Raw genomic sequence first — 25684 nt, forward strand, 5'->3', positions numbered from 1 at the left:
TCTTCAATAAAAAACTATTGTTTTCAATAAAATCAGCTTAAACGTGTTTATCTACGACCGTATCCAACCATATACCTCCCGTAACCCCTTACAAGTAATTTCGGAAATTTTAAATTTAATAGTTTCTAATTGTTATTAAACATTTTGCATGGCTTTAATGGATCGACATGGACTTTGTTCAGCTCTCATGACTCTCCTCCTTGTGCTCGTACTGATGGTGATGGTGTATATGTTCCTCTTCCTCCTCGATAATCGGATGCACATGTTCGTGCTTCTCCGTGTGATGATGTTGATGCTCATGAGAGATGTGCTCTTTGTGTATAATCGGATGATGCTCTTCGTGTATGACCTTTTCCTCTTTGATGACAATCGGTTTGTGATGATGATGTATATGCTTTATAATGGTGTGTGTGTGTTCTTCGATCTTCTTGTGGACCGGTACATGTATGACGACCTTTTTCTTCTTCTGATGACCGCTGTAAAGCAAAAGTGCGAGAGAGATAGAAAGAGGATTAGTATTAAAAAGATGACGAGGTGAATGAGCCCCTCGAGACGCTCAAATTGTTAAGAATTTGGGGAGCGGAGGCACTGGAATTGTCAAATGAAATGAGCTCTAAATATCAATCCGCATCAAGCGCATTCAATAGTTGAGGAAACTACACAGAGTTCGACCAAACGCTTGCATATCTTTTAGATTTTCGACAAGACCAAAGGGCGAGTATTCCTCCGAACTATTTCAGTGAAGTTTTCTGCTGCTAAAACAACAACAGATGCTTCCAGCAAGCTCCGCGCCTAAACACTTACTTGGCATCCGCGCTTTGGGTGCACACCAACCACAGCAACACGCCCACAACGATGGTCACTTTGAAGAGCTAGCGGGATTACAAACAAAAACGAAATTTATAAAGAACTTAGTCAAGCAAAAAAGTCAGTTTTCGCCTCACCCCACGTGTTCGTTGCATCTTCTAGCTAATTCGAGCCGTTGCCAAATTTGTAACACTTACGCGAGCAGTCAGATCAGCCAATTGCGAGTTTCACTGGAAGCGCCGTTATTCACACTTCGCTTTGAGGCTACGAAATGAGTGTTGGCCCAGTTGGCTAAAGACTTTTATAACATGCAAACTGCAATGCGGATAACGGTAAAGTTTAGCTGCACATTCGTATGCAGTGAGCAGCGCGGGGCGCGTGGGGCGGGCTGCTAAAGTGGAACGCCAGAAAACATGGAATTCGGGCGATATTCGCTTCCTTGGCTGTCATGCGATTCGCGTGTGTAGCTGTGTGGGTGTGAGTTGTGCGTGTGTGTGTGTCATGGCGCTAGCAGTAACAGCTGCAACGTAATCGCCGCGGCGCATGCGCAACGGAGTGCAACAAAGGCGCCGATAAGGCTATTATTACGTTGAAGTTGTGGGTATGTATATGTGTGCGTGCTGACGCTGGTGGGTGTATTTCGAGCTTATCATTTTTTGCAATAATAAAATATATATTTTTTAGTTTCCTTTGCACACACATTCGCTGTTAGCATTTTTATTGAATTTTTTGTATTTTATTGTTTGTGTTGTTCCTATTATTGTTTTTGCTAAGCGGAAGCGCATCTGAAAGTCAGTCAGCGGAAATACTTTTTACAAAGTAATTTAATTAAATTGTAAACGGAAAAATATGCTCACGCACATATGCTCATATGCCTCTGTGTGTGTGTGTAATGTGCTCATACGTGCGCTCAGCTGATTGAATGATTTCAGAGACATGCCAATTGTAAGTGAGTGTGCTATTATTTAATTGGCTGAAAATTATGCTGAAATTAAAAGTGTTTAAATATTTTGTTGGCAATTTTGTTGCGGAAAAAGTGAAAAATATGCAGACAAACAGAAAAATATATAAAATATAAAATTAAAAAAAAAAAATAAATAAATAAAAAAATAAAAGAAAAAAAAAAGAAAAAAATGAAATAAAGGAACAAAATTAAAAATTTGCAGAAAAAAATAAATAAAATAAAAAATTAAACTTGAAGAAAGATTAAAAAATAAATAATTTAAATGAATATAAAAGTAAAACAAAAAAAAAATAATAAAAAATTAAAAAATAAATTATTAATAAAAAATTTCAAAAAATAATTAATTAAAATTAATGTAAAAAATAAAAAATTAAAATAATTACGAAATATTAAAATTAAAACATTAAACAATGTTAAAAAGTAAGTAAAACAAAACAGGGAAAAAATAGAAAAAACCTTAAAAAAAGTAAAAAAATTGAATAAGTAAATAATTAAAAATAATATAAAGTTAAGAAATTAACTTTTATACATACATATACATTTCATATTATATTCTATCGATTCGGTTTCAGCGCGCAGTTTAAATTTAATCAAGTGGTACCGCATGTACATACATACATATGTATGTACATATGTATATACGTATAGTAAAAATAAATTATATAAATAAAATAAATTTTAATGAGCAAATTAAATTATTAAAAAAATTAACTAATTAAAATAATTAACATAAATTAAATAAAATATTAATGAAAAAATTAATTAGTTAAAAAATTAAAATCTGTTCACTTAATTAAATTTAATTTAATTCAACCTAGTTAACTATAAATTAATCTAATTCAATTAACTATCAATTTCAATTAAATTTTAATTTAATGAATTAAATTCATTTTTAGTTAAATTTAATTAGTAATTTTGAAATACTAATTTTTATATTACAATAATTAAATAATTAACTTATATACACACATAAATTTAAAAAAATTCTATTTTGGTTAAAATGGTTAATTTTTTAAATTTTTATAAATTAAAATTAAATTAATTTAAATATAATTATTTAATTAAACTCTCATTAGAACAATATTATTTAACTTTAAGTAAAATGACTTAAATAGAAACTATGTATATACATGTGTATCCATTTCACATGAACATGCCCGTAACAAAAGACTTAAGCGGCAAACTCGGCTTCATAGCTAAGTTGAAGTCAAGCGTATCATGTTTATTACGGTTAATTGCATTCACATGCTGCCACAAATGTTGCTGCCAGCAACTCATAACACAAATTTTTATCTAACGTTGGATGCATTTGAGGCTTTATTATGCCTCAACACAATGAACACGCGCGACATTCCATCAAAATTAAAAAATAATATATAAAAAAAAATATTAAAAAAAAATATTAAAAAAAAATGAAAAAAAGAATAAAAATTAAAAAAGTAAACAAAAGGTATTTGAAGAAATTTTAGTTGAAAAATAAATATTCATTTAATTAGCATACAAAGGAGTGAGACAAGACACGCTACACCAACTCATTAGAGCAAATTAGGGAGCGCATGGCTAGCTGAGAAAAAGTAGTGCAAGGAAATAAAAAAAATCCCAAAAAATTGTTTAAACTCGAAATTATTGATTGAAGTCTAAATAACAACAATTAAAGCAAGCCACTGGTAGCAGAAACGGCTGGAATTTATAACTTGTGCATGTTACCTGCTGTGCGCTGGACGCAAGCAGGGGCGAAGGAGGAGAAAGCATAGCGAAAAGTATAAGAAACGGCCACAAAGCAGCTTCATTCAATTGTAGCGCGACTCTTCCTCATTTCGTGTGCGTTTTTTTCTGGTTTGGGTGAAAACTTGCAACGGAGATGAATGACTCTTCTAATGGCTTGTGAAGTCCCGTGATCGATGACACACACATGCACACATACGCACACACATACATGCATATGCATGAGTTTATTAATGCCGCGCAGAGCAGCAACTGACTGCTGCCAGCCGAAAGTTTTCGAAAATATTCTAAATATTTTGACTGTGGTTCATTACACTAATTTATGTACCGTTGTTTTAGCCGCAATTCCCTGTGGCACACACAAGCGCAACGCTTACATAATTTTCCGCCTTTGCTTTGTAATATGCAATACAGCCACTGCTGCGCTGCTGCCATGCAGTTTTACGACTTGTTGTTGTTGGCCGGTATTGGTTGTTGTTGCTTATGTTGGATGCATGTGTATAGTAGGTCGTATGTTGCATGCGGGTTGCCACAAATTTCCTTTAATTATGTCTAATATTGGGTCAGATTGATCGGTCATGCTTGTGGCTATGTGTCTGTATGTGTGTGTTGCATGTCTGCGTGTAGTTCATAAATCAAATATTTTCACTTGAAATTTCCTCATTTCGATTTGAGAACTTGAACAACTGAGTAGCGCTTTTGGTAGTACGAAAGAAATTCAAATGCTGGCGAGAAAGCTGGTATGTGAGCTTTACGGTTGAAAGAGCTTTGCCTTGATTTAATTGTATTTGACACTATTTAATTAAGCAAAATTTAATTAAGCGTAATTTGTATTTAACCAAGTTGAAATAAGTCAAGTTTGATTAAGGTGGACAGAACGTAATTTTTTAATAAATAAATTTTTGATGAATTATTTTATTTTAATTAATTTTAATTTGCTTAATCTAATTTGTTTTAATTATTTAAATTACTATACTTGAACTTAAATAAAACTTATATAAATTGTTTGACAAATTATTATTATATTTTATAATTAATTAGTAAATTTTAATTAAGCGTAATTTATTTTAATTAATTTTATTTGCTTAATTTAATTTGTTTTAAATATTAAAACGAGTTTAACTCGCCTAATTAAAATTAATTTAATAAATTTAATTATGGTAATTAGTTCTAATTAATTAAACTTATTTAAATTGACTTACAATCTTTCATTATTTTTTATAATTAATTGACTCAATTTTAATTAAGTGTAATTTGTAGTTAACTAAGTTGAAAAAGTTAAATTTGATTAAGGTGGACAGAACCTAATTTTTTAATTAATTAATTTTTTTTAATTAATAATAATTTTATTATTTTATTTAATTTACTTTAATTAAATTTATTTGCTTACTCTAATTTGTTTCAGTTATTTAAATTAATTTAACTTGCTAAATTAAAAATATTTAATTATTTTAATTAGTTCTAATTAATTAAATTATATTAAATTTATTTACAAACTATTATTTTTTTAATTATTTTAATTTTTCGAAATTTATATTAATTTTTTTAATTACTCAATCTAATTTGTTTTAATTAATTAAATTAATTTAACTCGCTTAATTAAAATATATTCAATTATTTTAGATTTAATTATTTTAATTAGTTCTAATTAATTAAAATTACCTAAATTAATTTAAAAATTATTATTATTTTTTATAAATTATTTTAATTTTTCGAATTTTAACCTAATTTTTTGCGTCAATTTTAGTTTAACTTCATTTAATTACATTTTAATTAAATCCGCCGAAATTATTATATTTCTTAAGCTTTTTAAAGAAATACGCAAAAAATAACAACACGCAAGTAACAGAACCAAAAGCAAAGCAGCAAAAAACGGTTCTGGAAAATATTTGAAAAAAATTTCTTAATATTTGTTTGCGCCGGCTAAGTAACAGGTTTTCCTTTCAGCCAACACTTCAACACGCTTCATAATTTTGTTACAGCAACAACAAAACAAACAGTGAAAAAACGGCCTAAACTTATTTTCACAAGCATACTTGTAGTAGTTGTTGTTGTTATTTGATTGATGTTTATTTTTGACAGCTACAATGTCCGTCCGCCGGTTTTGTTCTACACAATTGCTTCCTCAATGAAGTGTGGCATTGTTGCAGCGATGCGCTTGTTGCATGCAACAAAACACAGTTTTCCGCCGTACACGCTTTGCCGCGTCATTCGCCTCTCGCGCGTACTTAAATGCGGGGTTTCAGTAGCCGCCAAATTACCAAAACAGGTAATTTGTACGCCAATTTCTGGCCGCTTTGGTTTGTTGCCACTCCCTTCCTCGTCGCTTAACATGGCCTGCTCGCACAATTCGTGTACTTTTTGTTGCAATCAGCACTTGTACGCACTTGTATGTGATGCGCTTATCCTCAGCAGCGACACAAAAGACTTAAGCAACGAACTCGACGGCGCAGGGGGTGCACTTGCTCTCGCTGCGGTGACTGAGCAATTGTTATTGTACTTATAGGATCACTTTTCCACTTGAAATCGATACCATTGTGGGCTTCGAACCTTAGGTGGGTGAACTTTTAGAATTTTATAGAGCATTTTTGTATTTTTAAATTAAAGAAGATAATTACATTTAAATAAAATTTATATTTGAAAGGAGATAGTTAATCTTCAAAAAGGTGAAGCTGCCTATTATACATGTCATTTGATAACATTTTACTTAGCATAAATGTCACGTCACAACATAACAGAGGAGACCGCCCGCCACTGGCCACTGGTCACCGCCGACTGCAGATTTTCCAGGCGCCAGTGTTTCTTATATAGAGCCTGGTTTGCAGGCCACCGCCATTTCATGTTAACATGTCATATGATAACATTTCCCATAACATAAATGTCACGGCACAACATAACAGAGGAGACCGCCCGCCACTGGCCACCGCCGACTGAAGATTTTCCAGGCACCAGTGTTTCTTATATAGAGCCTGGCCTGTAGGCCACCGCCATTTTATGTTAACATGTCATATGATAACATTTCTCATAACATAAATGTCACGGCACAACATAACAGAGGAGACCGCCCGCCACTGGCTCCACTGGCACCAGTGTTTCTTATATAGAGCCTGGCCTGCAGGACACCGCCAATTCATGTTAACATGTCATATGATAACATTTCTCATAACATAAATGTCACGTCACAACATAACAGAGAAGACCGCCCGCCACTGGCCACTGGTCACCGCCGACTGAAGATTTTCCAGGCACCAGTGTTTCTTATATAGAGCCTGGCCTGTAGGCCACCGCCATTTCATGTTAACATGTCATATGATAACATTTCTCATAACATAAATGTCACGGCACAACATAACAGAGGAGACCGCCCGCCACTGGCCACTGGTCACCGCCGACTGAAGATTTTCCAGGCAGCAGCGTTTCTTATATAGAGCCTGGCTTGCAGGCCACCGCCATTTCATGTTAACATGTCATATGATAACATTTCTCATAACATAAATGTCACGGCACAACATAACAGAGGAGACCGCCCGCCACTGGCCACTGGTCACCGCCGACTGAAGATTTTCCAGGCACCAGTGTTTCTTATATAGTGCCTGGCCTGCAGGACTCCGCCAATTCATGTAAAAATTTCATATGATAACATTTCACTTAACATAAATTTCACGTCACAAAAAAAAAAATATATAAATTTTTTTGTTATGCATTTTTCTAAATTACTTTGGTTTTTTTTGTTAATTCTTTTTGCCTTTATTTGTCATTTACATATAACAATTTGGTTTCGTTTTGGGAAGACAAACTAGAACTAAGTCAGTGGCGCATTTGGACACATACATCCAAACACCAATTAAAAATTAGGTGCGAATTTCACCGGCAACGAAAGTGTTGAACCCAGTTTAGAACCAGTTCTTGAGCTACTGGGAGACTAAAAATATAAAAAAAGTATACAAAAAGTAAACAGACAGAAAGAAGTGGGAAAAGTAGAAAAGCAGACACCCAAATAAAAATATAATATAATAAAATATTATTCATAAAATTAAAAATAACCGGAAAAGCCGGCAAATGTAATACAAATTTACTTGCTTTAAAATTGTAGAACAATTAAAGGCGGTCAGTTTTATTTGGGGCACGCATTGTTTACCTCAATTGACAGTAATTTATAAAAACAGTCGTTGGGCGTTTGCGATTTTCATTTGACTAACGCGATTGTAGCAAGACACCACAAGCTGAGAGGAACTAAAAAGACACAATGTTGTCCACAAACGCCTGCGTATCCTGCCTAGTGCTGCTTTTATGCTGCCTTCAGCCAGCAACAGCCATAATAAATCGGCCGGCCGCCGAAAGCAGTGCGCTGAGCATCAGCAAACAGCTGGGTAGCAGCTATCTTAATCAGCAGCGGCCACTCTGGATACTGGAGGACCAAGTGCCGCAGAGCGACTACTCAGCATTGGTCTACACCACGCCGAGTCCTTACAACTACCGCCTGCCACAGACGCAGTTGCATGCACAGCGGCTGAGCGCAACACAGCTGCAACAAGCGAGTCAACCGCACAGGCTCGTACAGTTGCAGCAGCAGCAACCAGCACAGGCGATGCGCACAGCACAACCAACACGCCAGACGCGACAACAAACGCTCGTCGGCAAACACACAATGCGCCTGCAACTCCCACGCCGCTATATGCCGCTGCAACGTGTGCATTTCCAACAACGTCCGCCTCCGCTTTTGGCGCGCAAGAGACCGCGTTTTATGGCTGGTAATGCTGTGGCGCCGACACGGCGTCGCGAGAATTACATACCACGTCTCAGCATGCCTACATTCGATAGCATGCCTGGTGATGAGAGTGGACGCGCCGCGCCAGTCTTCATCTATACTGGACCCAAAGGCGAGCTGATATTGAATACCATGCTGACAGCGCCGCAGTATCCGATGCAGGAGCCGGTGCCGGGGCAAGTGCTGTACCCGCCGAGTGTGCCCGTCTTTCGACCTAAACCGATTGTGGAGCGCTTCCGCATGCCGGGTAGCACACAAACTTTGAACCTCACGCTTATACCTTTCTACGAACACGAAGCTATTGATATACGACAGGCGGCACGTATGTTGGATCACGAACAAGCGCTGAATGGAGGGCCAACCACTACTCCGCAACCCACTGTGGTTTATGCTGCGCCAGCTGCTATACCTCCCATCGCGGATTCGGCGACCGCGGAGTCTGTACCGACAGCGAAAAAGTTAAGCTACAAAAAAGGCAAACACTATTCGGCGTATCACTCGCCTAACGAGGTGCAATGGACGCCGTTGACCACGGATCAGCTGAGACTCGTCACTTCGACCACAACTCCCTTCCCGTTGACGGCGCCCAGTCCGCCACAAAACCATCGTCTCATCAATGATGAGGAAGTGACGCCCACAACACGGCCTTCCTTCAGCAATTACAAAATCACCTACGAATCGGAGACAGACAGTATGGAGGATGACGTTGAAAAGGACGAGTTGTTAGTGGATGGCGATGGGCTGCGGATTATGTATGTCGACGACAGTCTCGAAAGACCAACTACACCCACGAAAGTGCCTATGTTGAGCTCACGGTACTCACTCTCCAAGGAGTACTACGCATTTCCGGTATTCACACTGGGCAAGCTATTGAAGTCCGAAGCGGCAGGCGTTGAGAAAGAGTTACCCGCTTTTATGGTGCAAAATACAATTGATAGCACGGTCCAGAATGAGGAGGGCAAGGGTGAAACGTCTGCAAATGTGACTAGCGATAATGTCGGCGGAGAGGAAAGTAATGTAGAGGACAGTGAGGCGGATGATGTGGAGACTTGGTTCATACTGAACTCCAGGTAAATGAAATATCTTGTCTAAAGAAGCTTTGTTGAAAGCTCACTGCATATTATATATGAATTGACATGCAAACTCATTGGTGCATTCCATTTAAAGCTCTATGAACATGAAAGCTTCAAAGCATTACTAAATTAATTTTTTTCAAATAATTTACGAAAGCTCCCAAAGCATTTATATGTGAATTTACATGAAATTGAAATTGGGTCTCAGTGCTGTGTTCACATCGGAAGTTCTTTTAATTTTTAAAAAGCTTCAAAGCACATTTTAATTAACAATTGAACTAATAACTTATGGAAGCACTCTAAGATGTGGTAGCTTTTACACCTTTAAAGAGAAAGGAGGAGAGGAAACATATTTGAAAGTCTTCTTTAATTATGATATATCGTAGATTTTATTTAAATTATTCGGATTACTCTGGAAAGTTCAATACCTTTACCTAAATTATCTTTTCTTCCAATTCTAGATATAAAGGACAGCATAGACAAAACTCCAATGAATATCGTCTATCTTCAAAATATATACATACGACGGATGTGAGAGAACCCGACGAGTGATTTTCAAGAGCTTTGAAAGGGCTTTTATTAAGCTTTTACGATTTGACGAGGGATTTTCAAGAGCTTTGAAAGGGCTTTTATAAGCTTTCATAATTTTAAGCGCAATTTGAAGCTACTAGGGTTAATATTTATTAATTTTTTTAATTAAGTGACATTATTGCTTAATTAAATTTTAAGTACAAATTAAATATAAAAATTAAAAAAATTCAGCATATCCACATGTTTTAATATATGGAAGCAGAAAATTATATTTTAAGTATTTTTTTGTGTTGTAATTATTTTAAAGTAAAAATTATAATAAAAATTTCGACTTTCTAAATAACACTTCTTTTCCAAGATATTCTGAAAAGAAGCTATTATTTCTGAGTTTTTTTGAATGGCTAAGAAAGCAAATATTTTTGAAAAATTTCAAGAATTTCGATACTTGTGTTAATCCACTAGATTTGATCACTTGTTTAGGCACAATGCCCACAACTCACTGCCGATTAATGCGCCCAAGCGGCTAATAGCAGTCATTAATTTCTGGAAGTATTTCTTTCAATTTCGAAAAAAACTGAATCTTTGAGGCAGCAAATCCCAGAAGAATTCTTTTATTTCACATTTCAACAACTTTTATGCTGTGCCTTACGTCGCTTCAATGGACAAATCCAATTTCTCAAAGTGTCAACCAATTGAGCAATCATTCTTGCAGCGCGTTCAATAAAACAGATTTGTTTCGATGCCTCTCAATTGTTTCATCAAAAGCCCCAGTTGATAAGTCTTTTAAGAAGTCATTTATTTAACGGCTACCGCCTGCTGCCCTGTCGGTCTCACTGCCCGCGCCGGGCCTTAATGTGTCTTTTCCTAATTTTTCTTCACGACTTTTCTCTCTCCACCTTTGTACACCGTCTGCCGCGTCAATTACAGTTAATAAAAACTTAGTCAAATGCATTTTTAACGATGCCATAAACGCCAAGCGGTCGTGCCGCAGCAGAAGATCAACTCAGCGACCGTGCAACAGGCCTAATTTGTTGAGTGAGTCGCGTTTGCGTTCACCGCACCGCCGCCGGCTCCGGCGAAGCTGCTTCCCCCATTCTCCTTAATTTCCACTTCACAGCTCATTTGGCGTTTTGGTGCTGCTTTATTGATTTCGGTTGCGTGAGCGCTGCTTGCAGTCGTGCGTGTCTTCCACATTTTTGGTAATTCTTTTTCCGCCGTCTAACGCTGGCTTTTGGGAAAACTATTGGTGCTTTTCGGTTTCGAATTTGTATTAGCATCACTTTGGCTGCCTCCGCGCCGTCGCTGCTTCGCTTATTTTAGTACCTCAATTAATTTTGTTAGAATTAAAGTTCCATGTCTTTACAGACGCTGACCCTTCTGCGGCCTGTCTATACCCGGCGGTTGGGTATAAAAGGGCAAAGTGCCATTGAGAAACGTTTTAGAATTGTTGCGTTGCCGCAGACGTGCGGTCAAGAAGAACGACGAACGGGAAACTTGCTGGATGCTAAAAGTTGATACAAAGGATTAACAAAACAAGAAAAAATTAAAAATATAAAGGTCACAGGACATAAAAGGACGAAAGTGCAAAAAGTGTTTGAATTTGTGTATAAAAGCCAGCGACCAGCCCCTTTGTGAAAATAAAAGTATAAAAAAGTGACTTCTTGGAACAAAATTTTGAAAAAGTGTGCGTAGTTGAAGTATATGAACGCTTACCAACTGCCACTAAAAGGACTAGCGGTTATATTTTTATTAAATTTTGAAGTGTTAATATTAAGCTTTGAAATTGAAACTATTTTCTTGACAATTTCGAAAAACGTAAAGTTGAAATGGTTTATGAAAAGTTGCTGAAATGCTTGCTGGTGGGTAACACTAAAAAAAAGTACAGCTAAAAAATTAAAAAAAAAAAATATAAATAAAAAAAATTGTAAAATTAATAATAGTAATATAAACTAAAAAAAAATATCTTAAAAAATTTGTATAAAAATAAAAAAAATTAAAAAAATATTAATAGTAATAAAAATTAAAAAATATACCTCAAAAAAATTTTAAGAAAAATTAATAAAAATATAAATAAAAAAATATTGTGAAAATTTTTGAAAACGTATTATGGAATTTAAAGTTTCAAAACTCTTTAAGATCATACAATAACAAACATGCAAACAAGTAGTAATATTTTGTTGCAGGAGACTGATTAAAAAGCTATCGAATATGAATTTAAAATAATTTAAATGTAAAATTGTGGACAACAAAAATAGTTTCAAAAACTTATATAAGTGGACTCCTTTAATTAAAATTAAATGAAAAAAAAATTAATAAAAATAATTAAATAATTAAAATTAATTGAAAAAATTAATAAAAAAATTAATTTAAACAAAAATTAAGTTAATTAATTAACTACAATTATTTAAAAAATTTAATTTAAACAAAAATTTATTAATTAAAATTAATTGAAAAAATTATAATTAAAAAAAATGTTTTTAAATTATGAAATTTAAATTTTTTAAGAAGACTAAAAATCAGTATTCAATTAATTAATTAAAAAAATTTAAATTAAATTAATTAATTAATTACAATAATTAAAAAAAAATTAATTTAAACAAAAATGAATTAATTAAAATTAAACCGAAAAATTTATTTTAAAAAATGTTATTAATTTATGAAAATTTTAATTTTTTTTTAACTTTTGTTTAAATAAAAATTTCGAATAGAATAAAATTAAATTAAATGCAAATAATTAAAAAAAAACAATTTTTTGGAAAAAGTCTTTTCACAAAAATACTATAAATGTGTAATTTCATTGCAGTTAATAACCGCCGTGCTGCTACTACCCGCCCATGCTTTCTGGTGGGCGTCACCGACTGCGGCCCCCGCAACGTAAGTTATACACACACACACATATATAATATTTCACCACATATTTCTCCACTTTTTTATTCGTAAAATACAATTTGTTAATCATGCAGACGTTCTGATTGTTCCAGCGAATCGCCGCGAGTGCTTAAAGAGATACCGCTCACCTACTTCCGCAGCTATACCTACCAACCAATCGCCGGCAATCCTTTCGCCGCCTTCCCCTACTACCATCACGCGGCGAGCGCACTGCCGTCAACGCTGCTTGCGGGTCCTGCGCGTTACGAGCATGGCACCTACCTGCATGGCAGCGCATATCCTGTGAGCGTCGCACTGCCGCATCCGCAGCAGCAGCAACAGTCAATGCTGCCGCCAATGTATCAGCTGCCACAGGCTCCTGTGTTGCACGCAAAACCGCTGCCGAGTCCAACAACTACTACCAGTACCACCAGCACTGAGCCGCCTACGACCACCAGCACCACTACTACTACAACAACGACGACCACAACACCGCCACCACCTTCAACGACGACCGCGAGCAGCAGCACCAGCACGACACACGCGTCCGTCTCGCAGCCGAGTGAACCGCAACCTCAACCATACCCATACCCATACCCCACCTACAATCGTCGTGCCTATATGGGTTACAATCCACACTCCTACCGGCCGTCCTATCCCTATCCGGACTACACTGTCTACAAGACCGCGCCAGCGACGCGCTACAATAGTCAAGGGGGACAAATTCAGTTTGTGCCCTGCATGTGTCCGGTTAGTGTGGGCGCCTCGGGCCAAGTGCAGCATGCGGCGTTGTCGGCGGAGGGACGCACCAACAGCGACGAGGAGGATGACTTAATGCTATTATCGCGCGCTGATGAACTGAATTTGCCTGTGGAATTGAGTGTGGTCACTGAGCGAGCGGCGCAGGAAACGACTGAAGCGGTTAAGCCCCAAAGCGGCACTGACGTAACGGCAAAGGCTGGAGCGGAGACTGAAATAATGGAGACTTTGGCGCCAAAAGCGTCAGACCTTGCAGTTGAGCAATTGAGTACGAATAAGGTGGAAGAGCAGTCAGGGGATGTTGTGGAACTGGGGAGCACTAGGGAGCAAAATGGCGCGTAAAAATAAAAGATATAAAAACTAAGTAAAATGTGTTGAAAAGAGGCTTGCTGTTATAATTTTAATTATAATAAAGGCTTAAATCATAATAATGTCATTAAAATTACATTTTTAGTTAATAAAATAAAATAAAATAAAACAAAACAAAATATTCAATTCGGCTGCGTCGAAAATATTTTTTTTTATATATTTATTAAAAAAATAAATATTCGCATCAAGACATAGTTTTTATTGTTGTTGTATCAACAAAAATTATATTTAATGTTTTTGTTGTTGCAATATCAAGCCATTTGCCTGTGAAATTCCTATTTTCGCTCTAATAGTGTGCAACATAATTTTCGCTCATATGACATTATACATATATTTTACACACACACATAATTATTTTCATATTTGAAAACTGCTGCCACTTTCAAATTTATGTCAAAATAACAAATGTAACGTAATTAAATTCAAATATAATATAAATTTCGTCTATTGTGAATGTATCATTGCACTTTTAAGTTCTCACCTTCACCTTGCACTTCCGCATTGCAAAACTGCTGAATCACCCTGTAATCTGCATTTTCAATTTGCATGACAGTTGTAATTAATTTTTTGCGCGTCATCCTTATTTTACAAATAGTGCATAATAAATTTGCATGTTTTTGCAAAATAATTAAGGTTTTCGTGAAGTTGCTGCGGTAAATAAGTGCGAATATTAATAAGTGCGTGGTGAAGTGTAGTTATAGCGTGTAGTTGAGCAGCCGCCGCAGTTAATAACTGCCTTGTAACAAAGGTGGCTCGCAGCATCACCTGCACACTTTGAGCTTATAAAAAAAGCTACATATTTATACTTAAACTATTTGTTCTTTGTCTGCAAGCTAAAGAAAAATGTGCAATAATATGATACGATGCATGACGAAATGTAAAGAGGCTAGCCAAAGCTTTATTAAAAATTAGTGATATGTTGGCCCGGTTCAGCAATGAAGCTGTAAATGCAACCTGTTCGGAGCAACCAAATTTAAATTGTAAAGCTATTCCTTTAAGTTTAATTCGAAAGTGAATGAGTAATACCTTGTGTGCGCTGCATACATGTTTGTGCATGCTTAATGAGCCAACTTGAAGCCGTGAGTTGTAATCATCTGTCAAAAAAAAGTAAAAATAAAAAAATGTTTTGAATTTGAAAAAAATGTAAAACGCGGAAAGTGTTAGTGTGTATGTGTGTCTATAGTTGAGAGTTTTAAGTAGGAACAGGAAACGAAAGATAGAGTAGCTGAAAGGTGATCGTGTGCATGTATATCTATTACACAGGTACGTATGTTTTTTATTACTTATCTCGCCTAATTTGTAAAACATGATTAACGATTTGTTTTACATTTCTTAATGATGCGCTTTAGTGGTAATTCTTTATAACTCGCCTTTATAAATGTTTACATGGGTGAAGAACAGGTTCTGCTGCTTTTTGCTGTTGTTCTATATCATTTTCCTGTATTTGATATTATTTTTAGGTGAATCTCATTTCTGACAAATTACTGCGATAAAGATTTCTCTGTCACAACATGTTATTTTCTTTTGACTTGTCATTTTTGACGCCTTCTAACGGTTTTAGTGTTCGTTGTAAGATAAGCATTGCATATGATTAACCTGAATGATGGACAGACAAAATGTGGAAGAAACTTAATTTTCAACTTTTTAGCTATTTATCTAGTTTCTCAGTATAATTTTTGTTTACCATAACGTTTCACTGTTGGGGATCACTACATAAAATTGTAAAATTAAGTCATAAAAATTTTTTCAAACCTTATTATTTTCTAATTTCGTTGGAAGAACCAATATGCTATTTTAGAGTTTTCAAACATAACGTTTGCGTTTTTAATTGGTTTTGACTTTGCATTAATGGCATGTTAAGTCTAAAGCTTCAAAAGCTCTATTAACAAAAGTCTTAAGGCTTTACTGTGAAAGCTCATGTCGTCATGCGCAAATGCTGTTATAAACAGTGCAGTAAATTTGCAGTTTCTTCCTTGCTGCGCTCTTTCTCATTCGAACTAAGTTCTCAGCTCGACTTTTCAACTTACAATACATACATACATACAATTGTAACGACTTGTGTGCATGTACTCAGCATATGTAAAACCAATCACACTGTCACTGTTGTTGTTGTGGGTTTGCTAACTACTTTAATTCACGGTTTTTGTATAAGTCCTTAATTGGAATGCGTTTATATTGGGCATGCGCTGAATTACGGAGAATACAGAATAAGTGTTTGCACTCGTCCTTTTTCTGGCGCAATCCTTTGAGTTATTCTACACTCGCGCGGGAGAGAATCTGCTGTGGTATTGACACCTGTCAATAAGAAAGCGTATTTTTTCTGAACTAAAGAGCGTAAACTCGATTCGAAGACGTTTAATTATAAATCTAAACGTTCCTCCAGCCGAATCGGTATTTGTGTTTGGATTATTTTGACATAATAATATAGCATTCAGTTAGATGCTCAATAAACGTTAAAGAATAAAAAAATATCAAATTAAAAAATATGTTGTCAAGTTTATTTGAAAAACTATTTCATTCGAAATTTAAAAAAATAATATTTTTGATTATATTTTTTCCATAAAACTTCGCCCTTTCGTCTTTTTCCGAAGTTTTGGAATTTATGAAAGATATTCAGTTCAGTTCAGTTCAGTTATTTACGAAAAACTCTTTTTCCCTTTTAGCAAAAGGGCAAATTTTAATTTACCTTCGCTTTTTCGAGAAAACTCCGTGTTTTTTTTGTTTCTGTTTTCTTTCAGTTATTTTAGAAAAACATTTTATTCTGTTGGTTATCATAAAATATATTTGCGCTTTGAAGTTTTCAAACGAACTCCGTTATTTTGTAATCTTTTAGTCGCTATTAACCTTTTTGAAACATACTTCAGTTGAAAATTTCAAGCATTCTGCCTTTTGTTAAAAATCAACTCTGTTTTCCTGCACGAATTCGATATTATTATTGAATTTTGCCAATACGTTCCACACGTTTAAATAACAATGCTAACGGTATCGGAGAGCAGCGGCTGCGCACAAGATGGCTCACTGCCGCTGACAGCCTTAAAGGTGATTGCTAAGTGCAAAATTTTTCCATACACCAGACTGTCGTCGTCGACATTTGTAAGCGTTTCAATCAAACGAACCGAAGCGTAGCTAACGAACGGGCGAACAACCGAATGAGTTGATTGCAAAGTAAGCAAAGTAATTTGATTCCTCTTTTTTGCACTTGCCAAGCAAGAGATTTGTCAATGACCAAGTGTTGAAATGTAAGAAAATGTCGAGATTAAAGTGAACTAAGACGAGAATTCTGAAATTAATGAAGGCGTGTGTTGTGTAAACTAGTTTTTGTGGCGACGAAGATAAATGCAAAACTTTTGCACGTTTTGCATAAGAGTGAATTTTGGGGATACTTGCATAGTGCTGAAGGTGACGAATTCGGAGCTCGAGACTTTTTAGGGCATTTGTCATCGAGTCTTTACATATACATATATGCCGCCTTAAGCTGCGCCCAAAAATTGGCTGTATAAAAGTCGTCGAATTTCCTAAAACGGTTTACAAATATTTGAAGAATTCTTTGGGTGTCTGTCTGTTCACCCACCGTCAGCAACGCAGAAGTGTGCATTTGTGCGTTGGTGGTGTTTCGTTGTCGCACACATTTTTCACGCTCAGGGGTGTGACTGACAGTTTCGATTTTTTTCTCGTTTCCTTTTGCCAACGCACCGCTGCTGTGCGTAACAAGCCGAGCAACAACAAAACAGAAAAAATACAGCAAAAGAAAAGTACAACGCTGATTGCAACTAAAAACCAGTGTAGACCTGATATATTGTGCAGAAAAAGAAACTAAAAAGTGTTAGCAAAATAAAAAAAACAAAAAAATTTGTGAAAAAGTCGGCGATGTTTGAGCGCGTGTGTTATGTCCACCAAAACGCAACGATTTGCAGCCGAAAAAGCAGCGAACACAGCTAATTGCGTTGTGTCTGCGCCAGAGACGTTAGTTGTATACTCGAATATCGTTGCATACTTTTTGGCGCATGGTGAATTGTACCCAGGCAAAGCGTATTGACAAATTTGGATAATATTTGTATAAAACAACTATAAAACATTAAAAAAATAAAACAACATAAAAATAAGAATGTAAATATAAGTTGTGAAAATTCAGTTTGTAGTGCAAACACACAACGAACAATAAAAAAATTGAATAACATCTGGCTCACTGCGCTGTGATATGACAAAAAGCCATTCTTTGAGCTAGAAAACTTCACTAATGATTATATAATTGAAAAAAAAAAAAATTTTAGTTATTGAAATTTTTGATAATTACATAAAAAAATATAGCTCCTTTTACAATATTTTTTTTAGTTTCTTTTCGTAATTTTTTTTTGATTTCTTTGCTTTATATAACATATTTAATCTTTTTTTTAATTTTGGTTATAAATGTATTATTTTCAAAATTAAATTGTTTCATATATTGTGCTGATTTTTTTTTTAAATTGGATTCAATTGTGCTTGCGATAAGCCTTTTTAAATGTAAACAAAATTATTTTTAATTTACTAAATATTTTTTTAACACAAAAATACTAAATAATTTTTTAATCTTTAATTTCAAAAATTTTAAATTAGTTTTTAAATTAATTTAATTTTATTATTTAATTTATTAATTTATAGTTTAATAAAAAATAATAATTTTTTAAATTTTTTTAAATTTTTAGTTAATTAATTTTTATTTTATTGATTCTTTATTAATTACTAATTAATTTTTATTTGTTAATTTGCTATTAAGCTTTCCATGATTTTATGTACTATATATCTCTTTTGAATCCAAGGTACATAGTCGATTTTTCTCTTATATTATTTTTTAGTTTAGAGGAACGTGGTTTTTGATACGAAAAAAATATATATTTTTTATTTTTAAAACTTATCTAGCCATCAAATATTCTCTAGTTAGGATAAAATATTTTTTTTTACAATGCGTATGAATTCTTTGTTTTTTTTTAATAAATTTTCTCACAAAATTAAAAAAAATAATTGTATGTATTCTGTACATTTAAATTTGTTAGTATTCCCGTTTAATGAGGTTTCTTATTTTTTTCAAAATTATTTCTTTATATGCTATAATATATTTTGATTTTTTTAGCCCTTAAAAATTAAAAAAAAAATGGTTTTCTAATTAAAAAATTTGCTATACTTTAAGGTTTTTTTATTTTTTGTAACTTTGGAAAAATAAGTAAATAATAATAATTTTAAGTTGAATAATTTATTTTTAATTATCATTAATTTATTTTTTATTATTATTAATTAATATATTTTAATTTAAAAAATATTTTTTAATTATTCAATTTCAAAGTCTAACCCTTTCAATCTAAACGATTTTGAAAACTTAATTTTATATTAAATAAAAAATTGGTTTTATTTCAGTTATTCCTCTTCATATACTTTTTTCTAAGTATTTTTTGTTATTTTTATTGTTTTTCGAATTCATCATCGATTTTTACATATTGTATTTTTTCTAAAAAAAACTTAAAAAATCTTCAACTTCTCAAACGCAGTGAAAATCAACTAAACATTCGTAGAAAACAAAAGCAAGAATTAATAAAAAAAAAATAACAGTACATTGTGACTCCGCCAGTGTGTGTGGTGAAAATCGTGTAAACACGAAAATTTGTGAATAAACCAACAATAATAATAACAACCAGCAAGCATTGTACAGAAATGTTAGACTCTAGTAAAGTCAGTCTTGGCCTGTTGGCCTTAACTGTCATCTGTGCGACAAATTGCCCAAATGTACAGGTGAGTGAGTCATGATTATTATATGTATGCACACATTACTACTGTATACACATATTCATATATAAGTATACACGACACACACACACAAGCACACATGTACACACAGGCACTGGTGCGGACTCCAAAGTGACTGCGCCGAGTGCTCCCTTTGCTACTCGAGCTCGCGCTACCAATACTTTGCCTTTGCTGCTTTCCTTCCATTCACCTTTACCACAGCACCGCGCTCGTACGCGCCGACCAACTCGTTCGCCACTTCGTCGTTTGCGCTGTCGTGTTGTCGTTGGTTTCTACCATTTGCCACGCTTCGTCGTTTTTATGACCTTTTTTCCAACGACACCATCGCTCGACTCGGTCGCTTCTTCTGCTTCACTTGCTGCGTTGTTGCTGTTGTAGCTAGTTTACTTGGTTTCTTATGTGTGTTTGTGGCTGTTGTTGCTTTTGGCGTTGGTGCTGCAGCTTGGCTTACAACCACGGTCTTCTTGTGTCTTCTCGTTTTAATATATTTCGTGTTTGTTGTCTCTTGTTGTGGTCACTGAAATAATTATAATGCTCCGTTGCTCCGCACTCCATCAGCGCAGTTATTCGATTTTTGCTGTTGTTGTTTGTTTTTTCTGTTTTTGTTTTTGTGTCAGTCCCGCTTTTGGGGTGACCACCGTGTTTTTTTCGAAAACTCATCGCTACGCTGCGCTCATTCATTCGTTCGCATTACCGAGCTTGATAGCTTGGTTAGGGGTTGCTGTTGCAGTAAATAAAAGGCAATAAAAGCGTATGAAATGAGTAAGCAACAACAACAGCAACGTTATTGCGCACAGGGATTGTCCGGTTTTATTGTCAAAATGTTGAAATGGTGAAATGGTAAAATGGAAATGACATTTTCGCTCGTTTGAATTTGGCTTACAAATATGCGGCCGTAATACTCGTAAATGTCGAAAAGCCATCGAGTTGCGAGAAAATGGTAATAAAATATATTTTATGTGTCCCGTACACATTGTATAACCTAGAAAATAGGCAGAGAAGAAAGCATACGGGAAAATTAATTGCGTTTGGTGTGAAGAGTTCAGTGGAAGGTGCTAGAAAAAAGGGTACGAGAAATTGCTGCCATAACGCTTGAAAATTAGTTTCTTAAAACGTACGCAAATTGCATGAAAAGTATATACTTTTAGGCGTGCATATTTTTTTATTTAATTTTATTTACTCATTACTTGTTTTTGTACTTCTCAAACGGTTTATCCGGTTTTATTATGCTGGGCCACTATCAGTTGAAGCATACAAAAAGAAGCCAACTTAAGCATGACAAATCTGATCAGCAATATTGAACAATGGTAGCTATGGCAACTCTCTCCAGAAGCAAAAGAAGGTTCCTCTACTGGGAATTAGAGATTGATGACAAGAAGTTGTTAAAAGACATTGGCAAAGTTGATGGTACTGTATATTAGTTTTCAGCAAACTGAAAAGACATCAACGAACTTCCTTTTCCACTCTGAGTAAAATAATCGCGAAGCCTTTGGTTTAGTTTTAGAAGAGATTAAATGTACATTAAATGTAGAGATCTACTGTGTCAATATTGCTTTGAAACACAATCTTCGCGATTGCTTGGAACAAAGTAGCATAAATATAAGCACTCTCAAAAGCCTTGTTTGCCTTTCTAAAAACTTATTTCAAGAGACCCCTTCGGTTCTGAGCTAGACTAAATATAGGTTTGTTTTCGAATTATCTTGTATTTAGAGTTTTCAAATTAAGCTCGGTCAAAGATTCAACTAAAAATCGCTGGAGCTTGGAAAATTCACATCGATTGACTTCACAGACAGTAAAAAAATGTCTCATGTTCCCAAAATCGTTTGTATGTTTGTGTAGAACTGGTTATGACGTTTCGATACTTGGTTTCCAAATTTCCACCGAAAATTAGTGCCAAAAGATATTTGGGTTGTCTTTTATTGTAGAAATGTAGAATTGATATCCTCAACCCGTCCGCACTCCGTGTTTTCTGCTGCCAGCTAAAAATCAATAGCACTTCTGACACAATTCGTCTTTCGCTAAATAATAAGCGACGATAAATCAGTATTCTACGGAATAAAACGAATGATTACGAAACTTTCTATTCATAACCGCTGCGCTCATTTGCATTTACCATTTCGACATTTCACCGTTACACACCGCTTATGGAAACCATCATTTATTAACTCTTTCATTGTTTGCTTTTTCGTTGTTGTTGCTGTTGTTGTGCATTGTGAAATCAATTTCCAAAGCGTTTTGAACTTTTTCAAGGCTCTTCGAGTTAGGGTTAGCAGCGCTGTCATGGCTATTCGCTGGCAACTGCACGTAGTCATGGCAACGCACACCACACTAACAAATAGGTGACCTATACAGGCGTACATTTGTATGTGCACCGCTGCTGAAGGGATATTTGTAGAAGCTTGATTGGACAAATTGAAGTTTATGTCGCTTACCGGTGACGTGTAAGTGCGTGCTGATGAGTGCGTGTGTATATGTGCATGTACTTCGTGTGTGTTTGCAGTTACTTAGCGGTGCTGCTGAATCCTGTATTTAATTTCTTTTGGCACGCAAAGTGTCTGACCCCAACGAAATCTATATTCTGCCAGCACAGTCTTGCCATACTTTGGGCATTCTTTTAAGCCACTTATTGTTGTTCCTTTTTATTTCGATACTGCGCTTATATTTATACGCCTTTGAACAAGCGGAAATTGTTTTGCAGTAGAAAAGATAAATTACACATTGCTCGTTGACGCGCACTCCACCCTGAACGCCGCAAGCAAACGACACTCAGGCAACTGGATGTCGGCCAAAAAACGCAGCGTTAGGCGGTGGCTTCATGACTCATGCATTTTGGCAAGCTTTCGGGTGCAAGTTGAGTGGTCGCGCTCGGCGAATGCATTTTTACATGCAATGCGTCGTTGGTGGGCAAATGCCAAGCAACTAATAGACTGGGTGCCAAATTGATTTTAGATAGAGAGCTAAATGCGTGAGTGCCGAAATTAATGAGGAAAAGCGTACTCTAAGTATTTATGTTAGTTAACGAGTTCGTAAATTCCTAAATGTATGCTAAATATTTGCAAAATGTGATTATTGCAGTAACGTTGCCTACTTTTGGGCTATATATATATGATTTTTCCATAATCTACCCAGCTTTTAAGGCTGTGTGTTCAGAAGCCTGAATGTATGCTACATATTTGCAAAATGTGATTATTGCGGTAACGTTGCATACTTTTGGGCTATAGATATATAATTGTTCTTACAACATGCTTATTGTTTAGCATAAATCAAGCGTAAAAATCAATTTAAATATATTTAATAATATAAAAAATATAATAACAGTGCGCTTAAGCTAGCCAGTTGTTAAAGCTGACATGTATGCTACAAAATGCTACAAAAATAACGAAATACAATTCCTGAAATAATAACAGGCTGTTAGTAGTTTTTTTTTACCTAAAATGTCTGCTCATTTCTGAGTTTCCGCTCTTTTCTATGCGTAATTTGCTCACCTTACCTAAGCTAATCAACCTTTTTTCTGCAGCATATACTTCTTCTGCTTCTTTACATATACTGCATTCATTTAATTCCCATAATCCTTTATATATTCATTTCAATTTACTCTGCATTATGCTACTATCTTCCAATCGCTTTTAACTCACTTATTTATGCCACTTGGAGACGGATAGCGCATTCACAAATATTGTATAGATAAATATCGCTTAGAATTCGATGCTCTTTCAATTTCCTTTTCACATTTTGTTTCGCTTTTCTTCATGGCTTCAAGGTTTATTTGCGATTATACAAGTATCCATGAGTCCAATAGTTTCTTTTTGTTGATAGCTGAAAGCTAACCGTTACAAAAAGGATTGATGTTGTGAAGAGTCGAGAAAGTAATGGGGAAGAATACTACAGTTGGCGAAATGATCCATATAGATTACACATTTCTACTGACAAAGTTATTGAAGAGATTTGTAGAGTGATTCAAGGTATAAATCTTCAATGTTGAGAAAAATAATATGTCCCTAGTGCCAATACGTTCAAAGTTAGCTGAACTGAGATTAGAACAGCAGACAAATTTCGAACAAAAGTTGAGGTTTGAATTGATCAGTTCAAACAGCGCCCACTTCTGTAAGTATAAACGAAAATCAGCCAGTTATGGCTGCTTAAAGATTGCAGCGCCTGTGGGTAGGCTATACTTATGACATTTTCGTTTGCTGAGTTCAAAACAGCGATCAATTTCTATGCAGTGAAGTGTCCTTAATTAAAGCACTTAGTTTTAGATGCAAAAATAAAGAACATTAACGAAAAATTAAATAAAAGATGGCGACTGACGGCCTTAAGAGTTATATTTCACATACTCATAAAAATGTAATATGAAAAATAAGCGTGTATTTTGTAGACCAAGGGCTCCAAAAACAGCTAGAACTCATTTATAAGTTCGTGTGCGTGTGTGCAATTTCAGGCAGATTTACTGCTGGCGTTTGATTTGGGTTTGGCATAATGAAAAGTCGCCGCAAACAATGCCTTGCATTCAGCCAAATAAACTACTGCGCAAAAGAAAAGCAATTGTAATGAAAAAGCCGAACGACTGGCTCGGGCTAACGGTATGGGGAGTAAGTAGTATTGGTCCCCTGCATGAAATCAGCAATCAACAGGAAAATGAATGACATACAAAAGCGTTGAAAGATTTAATAAACCAAAGCAACAACAACAGTTGGTAGAAAAGAGGAGCAAAAAATTGGAATAAAAAAAGAAACCAAAAGTAAAAAAATGTAAAAAGTCACGAAGTTATACATATGTGTAACTGTAAGTCGTTAGTAGGCGGCGGTCGTCAGCCAGACGAGGGTCGCTGAGTGTGCAGCGGCAGCGTCAGTCTGTTAGGCGGCCGGTTATTCAGCTTTTCCGCCAACTTTCCGGCTTGTCGGTTATAATTTCCAGCAAAACCTTGCACACATTCACACACACACACACTCATGCAGCGACCACTCGATATGTGAGCCCTGTGCGCCTTTTCTTTATCTCCATCATTCTTTCATTTCCATTTGGTCGCTTTGGGATTGCGCTTATGAAACTCTAGCACTGCTGTTCGAAATTAAAATTGACAATTGCAACAAAAGGCGCGTACATGTGTAGAATCACTAAAGAAAAGCTTCGGAAATAAAGAAATCGAGGCTGCTGGCAGAAAGAGAGGGGTAGCGAGCGACAGTGGGAAAATATAATAGGAAATAATAGGTAAATGCCTAGTGTTTAGAATAGCAATGAGCATGTGTATTAATGTATGTGCGTATGTGTGTTTAAGTGTGTGAGTGTGGCATAAATGAAGTGACTGTATGGCGTCTAAAGGGAATCATTTGTGCTGAGGAATAAAAGAAATCACATATATATGTACATATTAATGGCAAATGAATAATAAAATGAAAGCAAAAAATATAAATAAACCGAAAATAACTATAGAATGAAAATTTGGGTAAAAGATATGTAGCAAAAGCTTAATATAATCCAAAAAATTCCGATGTGGAACTGGCAGCGCCATCTAGCGTTCTCCCTTCACGCTTGCAAGTTAAAATCGGAGAGGCATACCTTTAGGCGGCTCTTACTGTGTGCGTGCTTTAAATCAATTCAAGATAGGAATACTTACTTCTCAAACTGTTGATGAAAGCCTAGGTTTTAGCAGAAATCGGTGATAAGTTTCGAAAAAGATTCTAGATATATCTGCGTATATTCAACAATATTTGTACACTCCGTCCATTAGATGTCACCGTAAGCAGTTTGAACTAGCTGTTTAGCGAAAGATTCAAGTAATTTACTAGAGCTATGCGATCGCTGATTACATAACGCACTACTTCACAACCATGAGTTCGATTTAAGGAAACTTTTCTAGAAAATAGCTTGCTCCTGTATCAAAAGCAACCCAATTAGTACAAGTGCCTTTAAGGCAGCATTTTATGAAAGCTTCGACATATGCGTTTAGGCGTCGATATGTTTATGTGTGTCATGTTGTTTTGAACAGCAACTTCAATACCGTTACCGTACTGGAACCAACCATCACTAACACCAATTCGCTGAAGA

General features: G+C 35.3%; 4 protein-coding genes across 17 annotated transcripts in view; 3 read left to right on the forward strand and 1 right to left on the reverse strand.

Annotated features, from left to right (window-relative positions):
• Positions 1–10: 10 nt before the first annotated feature.
• LOC105230429 (sex-determining region Y protein) lies at positions 11–1074 on the reverse strand. The gene is made up of 3 exons (XM_011211187.4): positions 945–1074; positions 805–872; positions 11–476 (listed from the first exon to the last, which is right to left on the reverse strand). Exons 1-3 carry the CDS (start codon positions 960–962, stop codon positions 179–181), a joined length of 384 nt encoding a protein of 127 aa, XP_011209489.2. The 5' UTR covers positions 963–1074; the 3' UTR covers positions 11–178.
• Positions 1075–7595: 6521 nt separating this feature from the next.
• Positions 7596–9889, forward strand: LOC105230486 (uncharacterized). The gene is made up of 2 exons (XM_029552096.2): positions 7596–9334; positions 9799–9889. The coding sequence occupies exons 1-2, from the start codon at positions 7743–7745 to the stop codon at positions 9887–9889; spliced, it is 1683 nt and encodes a 560-aa protein (XP_029407956.2). The 5' UTR covers positions 7596–7742.
• Positions 9890–11333: 1444 nt separating this feature from the next.
• Positions 11334–13845, forward strand: LOC105230487 (uncharacterized). Its single transcript, XM_029552098.2, has 3 exons — positions 11334–11727; positions 12672–12742; positions 12850–13845. Exons 1-3 carry the CDS (start codon positions 11695–11697, stop codon positions 13835–13837), a joined length of 1092 nt encoding a protein of 363 aa, XP_029407958.2. The 5' UTR covers positions 11334–11694; the 3' UTR covers positions 13838–13845.
• A 1103-nt stretch (positions 13846–14948) lies between these two features.
• LOC105230432 (amyloid-beta-like protein) overlaps positions 14949–25684 on the forward strand; it is a 138711-nt gene continuing 127975 nt past the window's right edge. For 9 of the 14 annotated variants that reach the window (XM_019991829.3, XM_019991834.3, XM_019991835.3 and 6 more), the window contains exons 1-2: positions 16879–17029; positions 19384–19624. In XM_019991829.3, the coding sequence (XP_019847388.2) occupies positions 19547–19624 (78 nt within the window). In that variant the 5' untranslated portion in view covers positions 16879–17029; positions 19384–19546. The other 5 variants (XM_019991832.3, XM_019991830.3, XM_029552056.2 and 2 more) reach the window with 5 other exon arrangements.

Source organism: Bactrocera dorsalis, chromosome 4, assembly GCF_023373825.1.
Source record: "Bactrocera dorsalis isolate Fly_Bdor chromosome 4, ASM2337382v1, whole genome shotgun sequence".
NCBI lineage: Eukaryota > Metazoa > Arthropoda > Insecta > Diptera > Tephritidae > Bactrocera > Bactrocera dorsalis.

Coding starts and splice junctions, on each gene's coding strand:
- LOC105230486 (XM_029552096.2), top strand. CDS start 7,743: ATGTTGTCCACAAACGCCTGCGTATCCTGCCTAGTGCTGCTTTTATGC. Junction 9,335..9,798: donor TGGTTCATACTGAACTCCAG/GTAAATGAAATA, acceptor TTCCAATTCTAG/ATATAAAGGACAGCATAGAC.
- LOC105230487 (XM_029552098.2), top strand. CDS start 11,695: ATGGTTTATGAAAAGTTGCTGAAATGCTTGCTG. Junction 11,728..12,671: donor AGTTGCTGAAATGCTTGCTG/GTGGGTAACACT, acceptor ATTTCATTGCAG/TTAATAACCGCCGTGCTGCT. Junction 12,743..12,849: donor CCGACTGCGGCCCCCGCAAC/GTAAGTTATACA, acceptor TGATTGTTCCAG/CGAATCGCCGCGAGTGCTTA.
- LOC105230429 (XM_011211187.4), bottom strand. Junction 477..804: donor ACCCAAAGCGCGGATGCCAA/GTAAGTGTTTAG, acceptor TTTGCTTTACAG/CGGTCATCAGAAGAAGAAAA.